Below are 18,598 nucleotides of genomic sequence, written 5' to 3' on the forward strand. Positions count from 1 at the left end.
AGAACGATCATGTATAGGATTGAATTTGGTTGAAGGAATTGGATTGTTTCCCCTAGAAGAAAAGAAAACTTAGAGATGGCTGTCCACAACTACCGAAAGACTGTGATGTGGAAGAGTTGAATTAAGATTTGTTCCTCTTGGCTGCAAATGGAAGAACAAGAAATAATCAGTTACAATTGAAGAGAGGCAAATGTGGCTAAACATTAACCACGAGCATGGTCCAAAAAAGAAATGGCAGCCTCAGAAGGCTTGGTGTCCCCCAATTGGACATGATCAAGTGAAGGTCTGAAATGATGGAAAGGGGATTTCCAGTCAGGTACAGGTGAACTAGGTGGACTCTGAAGTTCCTTCTGGATAAGATCCTATGAGTAAGAGTCACACTGTGAAAATTCTAACTTCAATGCAGGTGGGGTGGGCATATTTCAAAAATATATGACAACAAATAGGGGCATACATATCCTAAAGATCCATCTCCAAGGTCAATAACAACAACAATAAACCAGCAAACAAATAAATGAACTTATGCATTAAGATCTGAAAAAGGCTTTTTGATCCTTACAATAAATCCTAAGAAGTGGGTTTTATTATTATCCCCATTTTACAAATGAGGAAGTTGAGGCTGGGACGGATTAGTGTCATATCGCTACTAAATATCTAAGGAGAGATTCAAGCTCATGTCATCCTGACTGCAGTTTGTCACACTGTTCACTATGCCACATCATGGCTAAAAAGAGCTATTTACATGAGGAGTACTCTAAAGTAAATTCTTATTCTCCTTGCATATTTCTAGTAAAGACAATGTATTTGTAAATAAATCTATACATCTGCTACAATAAATACCTTTGAGTGTTCACAATATGAATTCAGAGTGGCTTGAAAACATGTTCAACATCAAAGTATAAGGAAAATGCTTTTCTTCTTTTAGAAAACAAAGAATACAAGAAAAGGAGAGGCTTTTCATTCATTGCTTCAATTCAAACAGCTACAGACCAAGAACAGAACACAGAACTCCAAATTCTGCTCTGGACTTAATAACATAATATGATTTCATTGCTCATCACTGTAAGTCTGCCTGGGACACTCCTAAGAGGCAACGTATCAAATTTCCCAACGGAGAAGGCAATTTATTACAGACTTTCCTTCAAGGAAAAGAAAGATAGCGTGTACTTGTAGCATACAAAACCAAATCAGCAATTTGATCTCCTGTTAGAAAACGAAACCAGGATTTTTCATTGTTTTAGCAAAACTTAAAAGTCAGGGTGTCTTATCAGACAATAGCTTACTGTGCATGTTGAAGGATGCCAGGAAATAAGGTCTGACTTGTAGGTAGTCAAATGTCAATCTTGCCATTAATACATCCTTTCTACTTACATACCGCTACTAAACTTAGGTGGCCCATGTCAGATCATGACTTCTCTATGCTTTATCTTCTATGAAATGGGGACAAAGACTCTGTGAAAAGGGCTTACATGAAAATATTTGAATTTCAGAGGAAACAACTTATTCATTAGAATAAGATCTACAGAGGTTAATATAGTATCATGTTTAATAAGCTCATCAATAGTCATAGTAACATCTACCTAATCATCATTTCTCATAATCTTTTTCTTAAAACTTCACTTGGAAACATTTTAAGACTACAGTTAGCTTTTTTTTTTAAATTCACCAAGATTAAATGGCCAATTTGACTTTAAAAGTTTCAGCGTTTTAGCAGGAGTATCTGAATTAAGTAGATGTTAATTTGGGTGAAGAGCGTAAGTAGGTATGAACAATGGAACGAATAAGGCCTTTGGTTATCCCTATAGGGAAGAAACAAGTGGTTATCTAGGGACAAAAGCCCAAGATATGACTAGAAAAGCCACCTCAGACCTGCACACACACACATAACAGAGAAGAGCACTGAGCTCCAAGTCATGGGGCCAGCACCCGAGCTATCTTGGGTGCTGACTTAAGTTAAACACAAATTTATCTTTCTGTTCCTCAATTCCCCTATAAAATGAAAGCACTGAGCACAGTTAACCTTTCAAGCTCTATGATCCTCAATCTTATTAATGATTTCTATTATGGATGGAGAGAAAAAAATATGACATTGTGACAATTCCTATAGAAGGATGAAATAGTTAAAACTACCGAGTCTAGTAGTTTGCCCCAAATATAATAATGCGCTGAGGGCACAGAGCTCAAATAAAACCTCAAAACAGAAGAATATGGAGAACAAATGGAATGGTATGGATAAAACAACAGAGGAGGTATCCAATAATTCTTATGGGGAAACAGGGAAAAGAACTGGGGATAATAGTTAACTGGCTCCAATATTTATTGTTCATACTCTATGCAATGGTTAAGTAAAGAAAGTATGACAGAGTGAAGTATTCCTTTTCCAGATCCATGACTGGGGAAGAATTCATAACCAAACAAGGAACAGAGGAGATCACAAAAGACAAAACAGACAATTTCTATTACCAAAAAAAAAAAAAATTTAAGCTTTTGCATGAACAAAATGAATGTACATAGAATAAGGAAAGAAACATCCAATGGGAGTATGGGAGGGAGAATCTCTGCATCAAATGTCTCTGATGAAAGTTAGGTATCCAAGACATATAGGGAACTGACACAAAAACACAGTCATTCTCCATTAGGCAAAGTATGAATAGAAGCAAGACTGCAAACCATCCATAAAGTATATGAAAAACACTCCAAATCACTAATAATCAAAGAAATGAGTAATGAGCCAGCTAAGGAGAGGGAGAATGTATACAGGAGGAGAGAGTGATCAACAGCGACAAATGCACAGAGCAGTCAAGAAGGATGAGAACTAAGAGAAGACCAGAAGACCTGGAAATGAAGGCATCACCGCTAACTCCGGCAAGAACAATTTCAACAGAGTGAAGATGTCAGAAACCAGACTGCAGAGAGTTAGGGAGCGAGAGAAGTGCAAGCACCGAGGATTAAGAGCTTTTTCTAGGAGTATGGATGAGACAGGGAGGCCAGATACGTATAATGCGATGTTTCAGGAACAGTGGAGTCTAGTGCAGGCTTTCTGAAGATGGGGACAGCTAGGCATGTTTGAAGTCCATAAAGGAGGAGCCAATGGACAAGGAGAAGCTGAAGCGTGGGGATGCAATCCCCACTGAGGATCCAATCAGCCAAAGAATCCAGAAGGAGGCGGGATCAAGGGCACATGTAGGGAGGCCAGCCTCAACAGCAAAAGGGACAGAGTAAATTAATGGTCAACAGCCTCAATCTTTCCAGGAAAGTATGAGGCCAATTCTTCATCTACAGTGGAGAGCAGGGGGTCGTAGGGCAGGGAAAAGGCTGAGAAGCGAAGAGAAGGTCTGGAATATCAAGTACAATCATTTATTTCTGCAAAGGCACTGAACCTGTCTTTTTGCAGTTGTTTAAAAAAACAAAACTATTCTAGAATTCAGCCTAAAGATAACTGTGAAAGGATATTGCCTGCCCCTGACAGTTATAATATAAATCTGATAAAGAAAAATAAACAACCATCTTATTACTTTGAATGGAGAAACAGGCACATACTGTACGTGCAATGGAAACAGGTATTAGACAGTATCTACATGTTATTTATGAAGTACTTACTTGTTTTTTTGCCTTATGTCTTAGAATATCTGTTTAAAGAAATGGGGAGAAGCGAGGAAAGAGTCACACACCCTTACTACGGTCATGTAAAACTCAGTCCACATGCAACAAAAAGGAGTCAGGCTGAATTCTCAAAGACATGAAGCCAAAACAAAGGTTCAGATTTATTAAAAAGAATCTGTCTGTATCAAAAGGTTCCCAGTTACAAAATACCTTGGTACAATGAATACGAGCTTGGATTTTCAGGCAATGCCCAACAAAAGGCAACAGCCCCTTCTCTATAATTAGCTGACTCATATTTGCTAGGCTACAAACATTGCCTTTAGGTTATCAGATTACCAAAACACACAAACATCTAAATAACCCATGACTGTAGTTTCTTCAATCATGTAAATATACTGATTTTAGAATGATTCAACAGACATTATTTGGTGTGTATTAACGAGAAAAAGTATTACCTCCATAGAGATTCGTCTATGTATCCGGTTTCTGAGACAAACACCCGTGGGAGACTGTACTTCATCCGATGAAGTCCCTGAAGCTTGGTCACTTTCACCATCTGATCCCATTTTTAAATTTTCATGAACAATATCTGAGCCATAAAAAAAAAGCACATTATTTTCCTTACAGGATAGATTAAACCCCTCGCGAAGCATGTTTTCAATTATTACAAGTCAAATTATAATTTAATTTTTTAGCCAAATTGCAAAAATTATGTAATGATGTTTCATTTAAATTCTAAGAACTAAGTCTATTATTAAAGGTACTTCATTAACTGGATACTAAAACAACATCATTTATCAAAGTAATTCTAGTTAATAGCTCGTATTTTGAAGTCCAAAGTGCAGGTTTTATAAAGGATCATTTCATCTCTTTTTATATTTGAGAAAACTTATTACATATGTTTAAAAAGTAATGAACATCTTATCTGAAAACTACAGAAAATAAAATTAAAAAAAACTGTACACCTCCTCCAACCCTTATATTAATTATTTTCTGATTTATCTGTCAACAGCTGAAACAAGAAATGAATTCTCAACCAGCCCAAATTAGCTTAAATTCAATCCTGACTAAATCAAGGCACTGAAGTGAACCATTCTGCTGCTCTTGTTCTGTTCAGTGGCCAGCCTGTTGGTGTGTTCTGTACCTGCTGACTCTACTTCTCTTTCACCTGTTCCCCACCGTGGGGCTTTTCACACCAACTGCTGTCCTTAAGGTCACTGCTGCAGCCCCTGACAAAGCTCCATGGTGCTTTCCCAGTCCTCCTCAAGCCTGATTCTTGGCTGCATTTAGCACTGCTGACCACCCACACTCCCTTGAAACTTCTGTTTCTCTGACCGATTTTTTCATTCCTTGGACTGACTTCCTGAACCATAACTATGCATGCCACAAAGTTCTACCCTCTGCCCTCTTTTCTCTTCATAGGTTCACTCCACACTCAACTGCTTGAGGAGCTCACCTACTCTGATACCAACCATCATCTGAATATAAGGATTGTCAAATTTCCAGCCCTGTCTCTTCAACATATAGTCCTATATTTCCAAAAGTTTTGTTTACATTTAAATTTTTAAAAGTTAGTTCTGAATAATGCTAATTTGCTAAGCTGACATTTCTAATTCTTTACAAAAGAAGTTATGAGTGACATATTAAACACCCCAACGTTTTAGGAATTAACTGTTTCACAAGCCTTGCCTCAAAAAGATGAAAATACACTTCTGTCTTTTCTGTCTCACGACAGTGGTCATCGGGTTGGATTTTATAGATCACTGCTCAGAAAAAAAATAAAAGTAGGAATATACATGTTAATGACCCAACAACGAATATTTATTAATTCCACTTAAGAAGTACATAGCTCAAGAAAAAAAAATTACATAGACATTTAATTTTTTAAAGTTACAATGATCTAATAATGAAGTATCCAAAGTAGATGTAATAATTCATAGCTTTGGGACCACTGAAGAAATGAGAGAATTGTAACTTCTTAGGAAAAGGTCTGTTTACTGAAGTCAGCTACATTAATAACCATAAAAAAACCTTTTTAAAAAGAATGTTAAAAAGCAAATGTGTGTTTGGGTGTGTATATCCATTCAGATGTGTGTGTATAAATCAATAAACATTTAAAATGCTTGGTGAATGTCATTATTCTCCCCTGCATTACCACCTGCCTCAATCACCGTCATAATCTCCTAACAGGCAATCGTATATCCACCCAATCTCCGTTCAAATACATCTCTTAAAGCATTGCCAGACTTCTACTTTCTTATACACAGATCTGGCCATGGCGTGACACTGCTTTGCTCAAAAATCATCCATAGCTCCCCGTGACCCAGTCACTACACCTTGTCTTCTACTCAACTATCTCCACAGTCTGATGCCAGCCTATTTTCAAGTACTCTATGTTCTAGCTAAATTTGATCTTGAATATTCCTTTAACTTTTCTATTTCAACGCCTTTGCTCCCTCTGCCTGTTATGCCTACAATGCATGCCCCACTTTCCTCATCTTCATTTAATTCTTATCCATCCTTTAGAAGCCAAATGAAGATTTCCCAGGCACTCCCCAGTCAGGAACAACCCTTCTGACTTGGCACCTCTGAGAGTATTCTGTGGACATTGCCCTAAAGCTCTTAGCACCCACTGTAGTCCTCTGTATATGGTTCTCATTCCTCTCTAACAGTCAGTAAATCACATTAGGGCAGGAACCCCATTTAATCTAAACTTTGTATCTCTTCTGGGACCTACTATGCTTTTCTACACTAGAGATACTTCATAAGGGCTTGATATGTTGTTCTCAAGATATAAATTTATTATAAATGAAGGAATTTGGGGGAAGCTAGGTGGCACAGTGGATAATGCACCGGCCCTGAAGTCAGGAGGACCTGAGTTCAAATCTGGCCTCAAACCAAATACTTGTCACTTACTAGCTGTGTGACCCTGGGCAAGTCACTGAACCCCAACTGTCTTTAAAAAAATATATAAGTGAAGGAATTTATTCAGAAAACAACGTGATATAATCAATAAATATGAAATGAAATTTTAAACAACGTAGTTGTTCCTCTAATTTGTACATGTAAATTAAAAATCATATGGAATGGTGATGATAATCCATGTTTGTCTTTTCTTTGATTTCCCCCCATTTTTCACATCGATGAAGTTTTTCATAAAAAGCTTTGCTCTTAAATTGTCCAACCAAACATCTTTCGATTTTATATTAGCTAACAGAACTATATTACATTTAGCAATATACTTCCATTTCTTTTTGCCCTAGAAAAATATTCTTAGAAAATATGAATACAAGTCTAGGGCAAGTTAATGAGATATTTTATGCAGTTGAAAAACTTTAAATCAGTGAAAGCCTTGTTAAGATGATCATCTTTGCATCTTAGAATTGTTCAATATATATCTTGTTTAAAAAAAAAAAAGAAGCCTAAACTAACATAGTGGATAGAGATCCAGTCCCTGAAGCCAAGGAAATGGGGGTTCAAGTTCAACCACTAAGACAGAAAGCTGTGACCCTGGGCAAGATCCCTGCCCCTCTCCGTGAGGGTTCCAGACAATTCTCCAAGACAGTAAGCTGGAGAAGAGTGGGAGAGCAACATCCTGACCAGGAAACTCCTACAACAATGAAATCACTGGTCTGGCCAAAAAAACCCCACAAAACAAAACAATTTCTATAAAGAGAAAAAAAAATCAATATCTAACAATAGAAATTGAAACCTGACATTAAATACTTCTCAAAACTAAGTATTATAGATTGGCCAGCTGACAGGTGGCTTGAACTGCCACGTTTTCTGAACCAGAAGACCAAATATCTAACCTTAAAGGAAATTTATCCAATTATTCCTTAAAATTATGCTGATAAGAATAATTAAAGAAGCCTAGAATTTTACAGACTTCTAACTACCCTTTTCTTAACTAGATTTGTTTATATTTAGAGCTAAGAGAAAGATTAAACCACATAAAAGAATTCAATGCAGAAATTGGTCTTGTTAACCAGAAAACAAAGCGGCCTATGACCAAGTTCAATAGATTATTTAATAGAAAAATCAGCTTTTGTCCCTAAAGATTATTCATAAATACCAAGATAATGGTTAAAAGGATAAATTATACACACACACACACACACACTGTACTATAATATATATGCGAATATGTATGATACATAAAAATATATGAGAGCCACATAAAAATATGATCAGAAAACTGAGCTGAGCTTTTTAGAAATCTTTCAAACTTTCAAATAACAACCAGTAGGCCATTATTTTCTGATCATCGATATTCAAGTACTTCCAGTGTTTTGTAACTAGCCCACATTCCAAAGTATGTGAAACTGATGTTGTTAACCAGTACCATGAATCATAACTTTACTCAAAACTTATATGAGACACCCATTCCTTCTTACAGTTGTTCCTATGATTATTTCATACCAGTAATGAATTTCCAAAGCTTACTTTGAACTCGGGAATTAAAAGCCACATATTCAACGTGAACAATTAATATTTATTATTAAGGAATGAAGCCATTCCACATAACTATAGTTTCCAAATAACTAATTTTAGCCCTTTAAATGGATATAACTTTTTAAATTATAAACCATTTGGCAGAAATCTTTCTAAGATGTGTTTTCCCATTCTCCTGCCTTCTGTATGTCTTCCACTAATGTGCTCTAGTGTCTCACTTTAGACTACGGGGTCACCATGGCTATGCCCTCAGAGCACAAGTTCTGATGAGTCACATGGAACTGAAAAATCAGCCAGGACAGGTTCAGAGATGAACTCTGTGTTTGTCATATCTGAGGACTGTCAAGCTGAAATCAGAGAGGCTTTTCACCAGAAAGCTGGTCACCAAGTAACATGTGTGGAGGGTTTGGGGGACACAGCACCTCTCCAAGATGGCCAGGACAAGGAGGAAAGCTACTGATCCATTCCACTGGAAGGAGTACCTAGGACAACGAAATCGCGAGGGACTAAGATCCTGGGGTAAAACGGATGACTGCGCTCCACCGCGTGAGGGTCTGGACTGCTGAGCCTTCAGCTGAGGGGTTTTTCTTTTCCCGTGCTTTCTGCCTTCTTCCTCAGTAACAATGAACTGTCACTGTGCCTACATCCCTCTCCTCGGTCTAACTTCCTGCCGCTTGCTCCTCTCTGCAATGGTGGGGAGAGGAGCTCATCAAGTTGCCTGCGTCTGCTCGGCAAGTTCACATAAATCAACAAGTGGCGCTGCTTTAAGGTTTAGACCGCAAAGTGAAAGTAAGACATCCACAATGAATTACCGAGTCTGCTTCCATTTCTGGGCATGGCCATGAAGGAGCCGAGGCTTCCCCCTATCACACTGTGTGGTCTCCGCAGCGGGGGCTTCTTGAAAGAGCCGGTGTACTGGTGGAGGAAGGAGTGCATGCTGTGTGACGCTGGAGGCCTGCCATTCTTCACAATGGGTTCTATCGTCCCCGCGGCCGAGCATTTCATTCCGTGTGCATCCCAAGTTCCAGGAAGGCGTCCGAGGAATTGAAGGAGCAAACAAACAAACAACACGATAACAACAACAACAACAACAAAAACACAAGAAAGTTACTATGCAGATCTCTGTAAATGACTCTTATTCTTTTCAGTCTCCATAATGAACACACCTAAATTATGACTTCCAAGTTACAATTTTTCAGGGTCTCGTAAGCTTCATTAAGTAGTTTTTTCTTGTTCAAGTTAATCTGGAAAATCTGATCACATGCTTTTAAAGCTCCCTGTAGAGTTTTATTTCCATTTTTAAATTTACTTTAAGGCTGCCTTTAATTTTATTTTTCTTTAAAAAAAAATCCCACTACGTACTTTTCATTTCCAAATCAACCAACAAACATTTGTGGGTTATCTACCCTAAGGACAGTCGTGAGGTAAGCATTTTGTAAATCTTAAGAAAGCACTAGATAAAGGGCAGCTACCACTACCACATGGCCCTCCCGGGTTGAGGATATGCTAGCTTAACACTACCGTAGCTAGCAACAGAGTCTGGGAGAAGATCAGTGGATGCAACCACGTAGGCAACCTGGACAACAGTGCAAGACTGTATCAGGGCAGAATCAGATGCACAGTTATTGGGTACAGACCAGAGGTTTTCAATCATTCTGAATTCAGAAAACCTTTATATTTAAAAAAAAAAATTAAATTATAGAACCTTGGTCAACCAGTAATGATGCCTTCATGATTACATGTTTAAAAGTACAGTAAATGGTAATAATGGAGCCAAATACATACCAGTTTGTGACCAACAAAGCATTTTAAGGAGCCAGTCTGAAATAACAGCACTGACAACGTCAACAACATTGACAAAGGCAGCAACAATAATAATTACAGTGTTAACATAACAGTACTGGACACTTTTTAGAATCTCATTTTTATGCTGGTTTTTATTTAAACCATGGTAAAACAAAGGTGCAAATATACACCAGGGACTATTCTTAGCTGGTTCTATAAAAACAGAGCTTTTGGTGCAACAATGCTAGGGGAAGGAAGACAGTTTGGCAGTAACAATGTGACAAATGGAAGGTACAGTCCTAGGAAATCGAAATTAGAAACACAAGTTTAAAATTCAGTCGTTAGGCTCTTGACCAGAGCGGGTAGGGCTGCTTTGGCCCATGCTGAGCTCAGTTCACAGCTGGGTTGAGCAGGACTTCGAGAACACACTATACAAAGGGCAGCCGTATGGCTTCAAAGGATGGCAGACTGGAATAAGGATGCACTAAGGACGATTAAAAAAAAGTTTTTAATGCAGCAATACCTAGAAGATATATGAGAAAAGCTGGCTCTTCCCTAGAAAAACCCCTATTTCTAGCTGAAGATTCAGCTGACAAATGAGAAGCATTTTTAATACTTGCTTCTCAAAAATAATCTATTCTTCACAGTCAAGAAGGGTACAATTTCACCAGAAGAAAACAGTAATATAAAAATACTGAGGCTCTAGAGTCTAGTGTGACTTACTGAAGGAGGAGGGTAGCGGATTCAAATCCTTGATCCCCTTTAATTTACTCTCACAAACATCTCTTAATGTGGGTGCCCAATGGACAGCAGATGACCACAGAAGAATGAGAACTACCTGGCCTGACACGATGCCTCAGGGATAACAGAAGAAGAGCAGGAGCTTGGCACATGTAGCCTAATGATGCTTTTGGACAGTGTTTATGTAATGTTATACTAATATGGCATTTCTTAGAATTTCAAAGTTTCCAAAGTGTTTTACATTTTGTCATTTCATTTGATCCTCACAACAACCCTGTCAGACAGGTATTATCATTATCCCCATTTCACAGATGAGGAAACTGAGGCTCCAAGAGGTTTAAGTGAACTATCCAGGGGCACACGGCTAAGTGAGTATCTGAGTCTTACTGGCATCAAATCCAGCACTTTGCCATTCAGTGTCAGACACAATGCTAGGTATGTGGGGGATACAATACCAAGAGTGACACAATCTCTACTCTCTGGGAGCCTTAGTTCTAATGAGGAAGACAACAAACACAAATATATACAAGTCAAGGCAGCAAGTACTTATCAACTTCCTTCTATGTGCTAGTCACCATGTTACATGCTGGAGATGAAAAGAAAAAAGAAAAAAAAACTAGCCCCCACCCTCAAGGAGCTCACAGTCTAATGGGGGAGAACATGTGCAAACAACCATGTACGTAAACGATATACACGTGGAAAACTGGTCATCTCAAGGCGAAGGCACTAGCAGTAAGGGATTGAGAAAGGCTTTCTGAGAGAAGGGAAATGTACAGTGAGTAATCAGAACTGTGAATATGAACAGCATCAACTCACCCATTAAACAGAAAAGGGAGAGCAGAATAGATTAGAAACCAGAATGCAACAATATGTTGTTTACAAAAACAAAAAAACAAAAAACACTTGAAACAAAAAGACTCACAGAGTTAAAATAAAGAGCTAGAGCAGAATCCATTATGCTTCAGCTTCAGCTAAAAAGGTAGGGGTAGCAATCTCATGATCTCAGAGCAAAAGCAAGGATAGATTTAATTGAAAAAGATAATCAGGAAAACTACGTTTTACTAAAAGATACCACAGACAATGAATTAATATTAATGCTGAACATACATGTGCCAAATGGCACTGAAATTTTTAAAAGAAAAGTTAAATGAACATAAGAGGAAATAAACAGTAAAACTAATTGCAGGGGATCTCTATTTACTTCTGCAAGACCTAGAGAAATCTAACTATAAAATAAACAAGTGAAGGAGATGAACAGAAATTCAGAAAAGCTAAATATGGCAAGACTTTGGAGAATACTGAATGGGAATATACCTATTTCTCAGTTGTACATGGGAAAGGCTTTTTTGCAGAATTTTACCTGAGATTATAAGAAAGCCAGGGGATACACAGGAGGCAGCAGAAGGAGAGAGGGAACTGTAGGCATGGGGGTCAGTCAGAGAAAACATCTGATCCAAGAGGGATAGGGAGTCACTGGAGATTAATGAATAAGGGGAGGGTGAAGGGCAGTGGAAGATCAATCCAACAGGTAAGTGGGAGATAAATTAGATGAGGAAATATTAAAGACAAGGAAACTAACCAGCAGTCATAAAATGATCAGGGCCTACACCAGGCTGCTGGCAGCATCAGAGGAGAAAAGAGGGCATATAGACATGTCACAGAGATAGAACTAACAAGATTTGACAACTGATATTGGGGAGTAGGGACAGGAGGAGGATGTGCAAAGTTGAGGACGATATTGAGGTTGGGGGCCTGGGTGACTGTAAAGATAAGTAATGGGAAAGTTAGGGAAAGGGGAGGGATTGGGGAAGGATATCGAATTTAGTTATACAGAATAAACAGGAAGAGAATATAAGTAAATACAAAGTAGTTACATAAAGGGCAACTAGGGGGCTCAGTGGATAGAGAGCCAGGGTTGGAATCAGGAAGACTCATCTTCATGAGCTCAAATCTGGCCTCAGACACTTATTAGCTATGAAACCTGGGCAAGTCACTTCCCCCTCTTTGCCTCAGTTTCCTCATCTGTAAAATGAGCTGGAGAAGGAAACGGCAAACCACTCCAGTATCTTTGCCAAGAAAATCCCACATGGGGTCACAAAGAATGAGACATGACTCAAAATGACTAAACAACAAAACATTCAATAAAAGGTAATTTAGGAGAGAGGGCATGAGCAGTTGAGGGAACCGGGAAAGGCTTTGTGAAAAATATGGCTGAAGTTAAAATTTAAACAAAAGGATGTTTTATTTTATTTTTTAAATCCTAGAGGCAACAGAGCCAAGGGAACTTACTGACCAGGGAACTGATCTGGTCAGATGTGAATTTAAGGAAGAACATGAGGCAAGGAGAACAATCAGGAGGCCACTGCAAAAGTCTAGGTAAGAGCTGGTGACAGCCTGACCTAACGGGGGAGCCGTGTCGGGGTGGGGCAGCTGGCTGGCAGGGAAGGGAGAAAGAAGAGGGAGGAGTCAACGAAAACTCCCAGGACATGAACCAGAGAGACAAAAAGAACAGGAATGCCTTCCACCGGAAATAGCAAAGTCTGTAAAAGACGTGCAGGGTTTGAGGAAACAAAGATTTAGGGAAAAGTTCTGCTTTGACATTGCATGTCTGAAGTGTCCTAGAAAGACCTGTGAGGTATTCTATTTTCCCATTTCACTTAGAATGAAACTGGGACTCCAGAGACAAACTCACTTGCCAAGGGTCGTACAACTGATAAAATGCCTGAGGCAGGATGCAAACCCAGATCTTCCTGACTCAATGCAGGTCCTACACTCTAACCACTCTTCCACATTGCCTCTTCACAAAATAAGGAAACCTTAAGCCATGATTTCCAGAGTAGAGTAATGCTTTCTATATAATTATACAAGTCAGAAATGGAAGCAAAATCAAATGAGCAATGTAATTATAAATTAATGTCTAACTTTCACATGTAGTCCAGTAACTGAGCCTATATTCTCATGGCAGACTAAAGCAACTGATTAATGTCAGGTTTCTCTTTTGCTTCTAGGTCTAAACCTGGATGACTCCCAGAGCCGGGCTGGTTCAGATTTGAATGAATTCTTTATTATAGTCTGCTGGTAGCCAGTTCAACATCTACACTAAAAATAGTTGATATATGAGAGGCAATCTTTTGTTACCACAAAGCCCAGCCTAAACTGTCCACAGAGGTCCCAAGAATTAGTGCAATGAATAAAGGGGTTGTGGTGGAATGAGACAGTTGTCAGCATTAAGTAACAAGGCCTGAAAATTGTATCATCTGAACTACTGTCCACAGGAGACTCTGAACCTTCATCAGAACAAATGTGTCTTGAATTATGATAAAATAAATGATTACGGGCCATGAGGAACAAAACTTCCTGCCATTGAAATATATATATAAACATATGTGCACATGTGCTTTTATTCTGAACTTAACACCAGCAAAATGAGCATTTCCATATATGAAGAATGTAAAAAGACTGTATATGAAGCTGTAGGATTCTCTCATGTACAATTTGTATATCTTTTTAAGCAGATATAAGTTCAACCTGTCATTTTCAAAGGCTTCCTGCTTATCAATGCTTCTCTCTGGCCTTCCTTCTGCCTCTTTTTAAAAAAGATGACTCAATGAATCCCTTTTCTTCTCTTTCTCCTTCACCCTCCTACACACTTGCACTGGAAAAACTAAAAAAGAAAATCAAAATCCTTTCACCAATTACGCACAAAGTCAAGTCCCACATTGGCTGGTCATCAAAATGCACGCTCCACTGTGTATCTTGAATCCATCATCTCTCTGTAGGTGGTGGACACTAGTAGACTTTACCACCAGACCTCACAATCATAGCTGGTTCTGGCATTGATCAAGTTCTCTAGTCTTTCAACATAAAGGAAACATGTTTATTTACCAAAAGTATTTTAAACAGAGGTGTCGATCTTGGCCAGCAAAACCCTGTGCAAAGCCATTCCTTGTCCTAGTCTTGCCCTGCTCAAAGGGTACAGGGTTGAGAGGAAGGAGACCTGACCCTATCTACCACCTCGAAGTTTCAGTTTTCTCTTCTGTATAATGAGAAGGTTGAGTTAAAAATGAGCTCTAAGATGCCTTTCAACTTGAAAAGACTATGAGTCTGTGCTCTGCCTGCCTGACACACAAAAGATATTTTTAGTTTGAGGTATATGGTTTGGTTTTGGTTTTTTGAGGAGGAATGGTAGGACACAGCGAGAAAGCATTGGGGGGCTGAAAGCTACCCAAGTAATGTAAACTTCTGGACACATCCAGATTAATTTTGTCCCCATTTCTTCAGGAAAGGCCTGGCAGATTACAGCTAACCCAAATCATATATCTTAAGACCTCGCCTGTTAAGCCCCACGGGTTGCGGCATCACGGCAGTAACATTCAGGGACGGGGCAGCTAGATGGTGCAGTGGATAGAGCACTGGCTCTGGAGTCAGAACATGAGTTCACATCCGGCCTCAGACACATAACACTTACTAGCTGTGTGACCCTGGGCAAGCCACTTAACCCCATTGCCTAGCCAAAAAAAGAAAAAAGAAAAAAAAAGTAACATACAGGGAGAAAGACTCCAAATCTTATTCGACCTTTCTTACCCCATCTACTACCAATAAGTGGAATGTCATCTGGGTTGTTTCGTGTGAGAAAGAACTTGAGGCACTAACAGAGCAGGTTCTCACAGTGCCTGACAAGCAGCTTCATGCGTGTGTATACGATCCTTCCCATTATCACATTTAATCCTCGAGACAGCTTTGTAAAGACCACAAAAAAGACATTATTTCCATCTTACCAAAGGAGAAACTAACGCTAAGACTGATCACCGTGATTCGCCCAAGGTCATGTATCTGTGACTCCACCTTGAATCTTTGCTTCCAAAATCCAGCTCTTTCCATCACATCTCACTGCTTCCGGTGATTGCTTGGGGTGTACTAAATATGGAAACTTTATGCTCTGCATATAGCACAATTAAACAGAACCAGATCTTCTCTATATCATAGTTAATTCATCCAAAATTATCGCAATATACGATGCTTCAAGAATAACAGTGACTTTAAACTAAAAACTAAAGAGTGACTTTGGTTTTCACCATAATTTTAGGCTTAAACTTTCCGTAATTTGTTTTAAATAATAAAATTTGATGAATGGATACCATATTTCAAGTCTTTATGGCTCCAGCTTTGTTCCCAGTGCTTCAACACCATTGGGCATGCTAAGGGAGTAATCTGTGTACTGAATAATTAGTCATATCCAAACCACTTGTTTGAATAATGATAATAACTTTCAATACACAGATGCTACACCTAAAAGGGCATTCTTAAGTTACATAAAGTTAGTGCTTAGGATGAAGTTACCTTTAAAGGATGTTCTTTTATCTATAATCAAGCCACCCAATACTACTCTCCATGTGCCTATCAGGCTTCACAGAAGGCAGTGGATATTTTTTCAGCCCTAGCTCAGGCATTCCCAATTTCAATTTATTGTTTTCATCCTGTTTAGAAGAAAAAGGAAAACCTCCCTCAACAGAGAGGCCTCTTAGCTTATCTTCAGAATAACTCTGAAAGAGAAATAGAGCTACCAAATTATAAGGAAGGAAGAGAAAAACAGGTAGCTGAAGTAGTAAGGAGAATTCTACATATGTCAGTTATAAGTACACTGAAAATGGATCACTGTATTAAAATTAACAAAATTCATTTTTTTTAAAATCCTGATACATTTGTTTCATCTTTTTAAAAATGTTCAATTATTGACCCAGAAGACATGATGAATTTCTACAGGTTCTGACAAAGGGTAGAAACACTCCACCTACTGAATCACACCAACCCCAAACATATCTTTGGATCAATTATTCAGGTTGTCTTTCACTCAGAGGTCTGAGGAGGCAGCACATGATCACAGCTTGGGAAGGTCTGGCTGCCAGATCCTCACAAATGTTACTGAGCTTTCAATGCTCAAGAATGCTGGCTGGGAGTTCCAGTTTTTCAGATCTAAAACTGACTGAGTCACGAGAAAAAGCACAGTTCATACTCCACATCTATTGGGACAATAATCTTTAGGTTTTTTTCAATTAATTAAAAAAAAAACCGTGGAGTTTCCTGGGCAGGAGAGTGACAGAGTGACATCTGCACTTCAGGAAAATCACTCTGGCAGCTGAACAGATGATGGATTGCAGTGGGGAGAGACTTGAGGCAGGGAGAGCACCAGGAGGGTATTATAATAGCCCTGGTAACAAGAAATGTAGACCTGAACTATAGGTGAAGGGCACATGAGGAGGGATATCGTGGCAGCAGAACTGAAAAGATTTAGGAACTTTCTGCCGGATGCCAGGTGACAAAGATGGAGGAGAGGCTGACTCCAAAGTGGCAGAAAATGATAAGGAAGATGGCACGTCCTCCACAGAAACAAACGTTATCAAGAGGGCCAAGTTTGGAAGGAAAAGATCACTAGTTCTGTTTTGGAAAGACTGAGTTTGAACTGTTTAAGAGACATGAGTTTTGAAATGCTGGGGTGGAGAGTGGGGGCCGCTTGTGATGTGGGACTAGGGCTCAGGAGAGAGCTGAGGGCAAGACAGAGATCTGAGAGTCATCTGCATGGAGATGGTCACTGAACACTTAGAAGCTGATAGATATTAGAGGTCTCAGAGACAAAACCTCAGACTACAGAGTTAAATGTAATGAAGGCATGAGGAAATCTGAGAGGAAACCAAGATAGTGTAGAAAAAGGTATTAACTTGACAAAGAAATTATTTTTTCAAAGTGCATTTCAATATTTTTTAAAAATTTACTTTAAAATACAAAACTCCTTAAGTGATCTGTTTAAGGAATGTATATGAAATAAATATACTTAATAAAGTTATGAAAGGATGGATTCATATTACTTATTATTTCTTACCACATATATCTTTCCATGCAATTAAGAAAAAAAAAATACAAGATTACCAACACTGAGGACACAAATCTACTGCCAATCTTCATAACAAAACAAAACAGCTTTCCATTTTTCAAACATGTATGTAAAGGACTCAAAACAGCCAAAAAACTATATCATGAAAGCCAACTCTTAAAATAAATGTGCTTGGGATTTATTCACTGAGGTAAATGTTTCTAAGAATTCTCAGATCTGTTAATTTTGTGAGAATTATTATTCCAATTCCAACAATGGTTCTTTTTTTCCCCCCTCAAATTCAACGTTTATTCCTAATTCAAATGAAAGAGGCACAGAGTCTGGATCACGTAAGGTAAAGCCCATGTTATGGAAGGAAAAGGTGGGGGGAGGAGGTGGAGAAGGAGGGAATAGAAGAAAGGAGGTCCTACCAGGCCACCTCAATTACTAACTTCTGTGAAGGCAATTTCACCCTTCGCCATTAAGAAGCTCATGAAGAGGATGCAGAATTCCACTGTTTAAAAAAAAAAAAGCAGAAATGTGGGGAAGACATTGAAACAGTGCCAGGAGAGGAGACATTCCTTCCTAGAGCTCTCAACACAGTGCCATGAGGTCCTCTCATTTTTCCTGGCCCTCTTGGTGGCCAGCAAAGCTTTCCCATTTCTTTCAGCAGCTTATTTGGCTTGGTCCCTACGCCATGATCTAACTCAGAAGGCGGCAGCTGTTCAGAGGTGGATGCTAATGCTAAGATAAGATGAGAGGGCCTGAAAGAGAAACTGTGATATCATGGAGACATACAAAAGAGAGGTCCTGGTGCAAGTGACCATAAAAGCACCAATTATCCAAATTACTTGTGGTTTATAAACACGGAAGGCCTGTCCTTTGCTCCCAACAGTCCTAGAAGCTGAATATGAAAGACTGGGACTTCCAGAAAATTTGGAGGGCTTGCTTTTATCAGGACTTGCTTTACATAACCATGCCTTTCTCTCACTCAAGGAACCGGCAAAGGATGATGTGCTAACAAAGATTTTCTGTTAGTCTCTTGTAGATTTAATTTAGGTTTCATGCACATTCAGCATCACTATGCAAGACAGTCTCTTTAATAAATGCTAACATGAAACTCTTACTGGATCAGTCACTTTCATA

The 18,598-nt window shown here is 38.8% G+C and overlaps 1 protein-coding gene across 4 annotated transcripts in view; it reads right to left on the bottom strand.

The window, feature by feature from the left end:
* The window catches only part of CDK17 (cyclin dependent kinase 17), a 143,549-nt gene that overhangs the window by 55,683 nt on the left and 69,268 nt on the right, over nt 1-18,598 (bottom strand). For all 4 annotated transcript variants that reach the window (XM_021006417.2, XM_021006416.2, XM_078146699.1 and 1 more), the window contains exons 3-4: nt 8,871-9,035; nt 4,059-4,192 (exon numbers count right to left, since the gene is read on the bottom strand). In XM_021006417.2, coding sequence (XP_020862076.1) covers nt 4,059-4,192; nt 8,871-9,035 — 299 coding nt within the window. The remainder of the gene's footprint in view (nt 1-4,058; nt 4,193-8,870; nt 9,036-18,598) is intronic.

The sequence above is a fragment of the Phascolarctos cinereus genome, unplaced genomic scaffold, assembly GCF_003287225.1.
Source record: "Phascolarctos cinereus isolate Bilbo 61053 unplaced genomic scaffold, phaCin_HiC Scaffold_1;HRSCAF=81, whole genome shotgun sequence".
NCBI classification, from domain to species: domain Eukaryota; kingdom Metazoa; phylum Chordata; class Mammalia; order Diprotodontia; family Phascolarctidae; genus Phascolarctos; species Phascolarctos cinereus.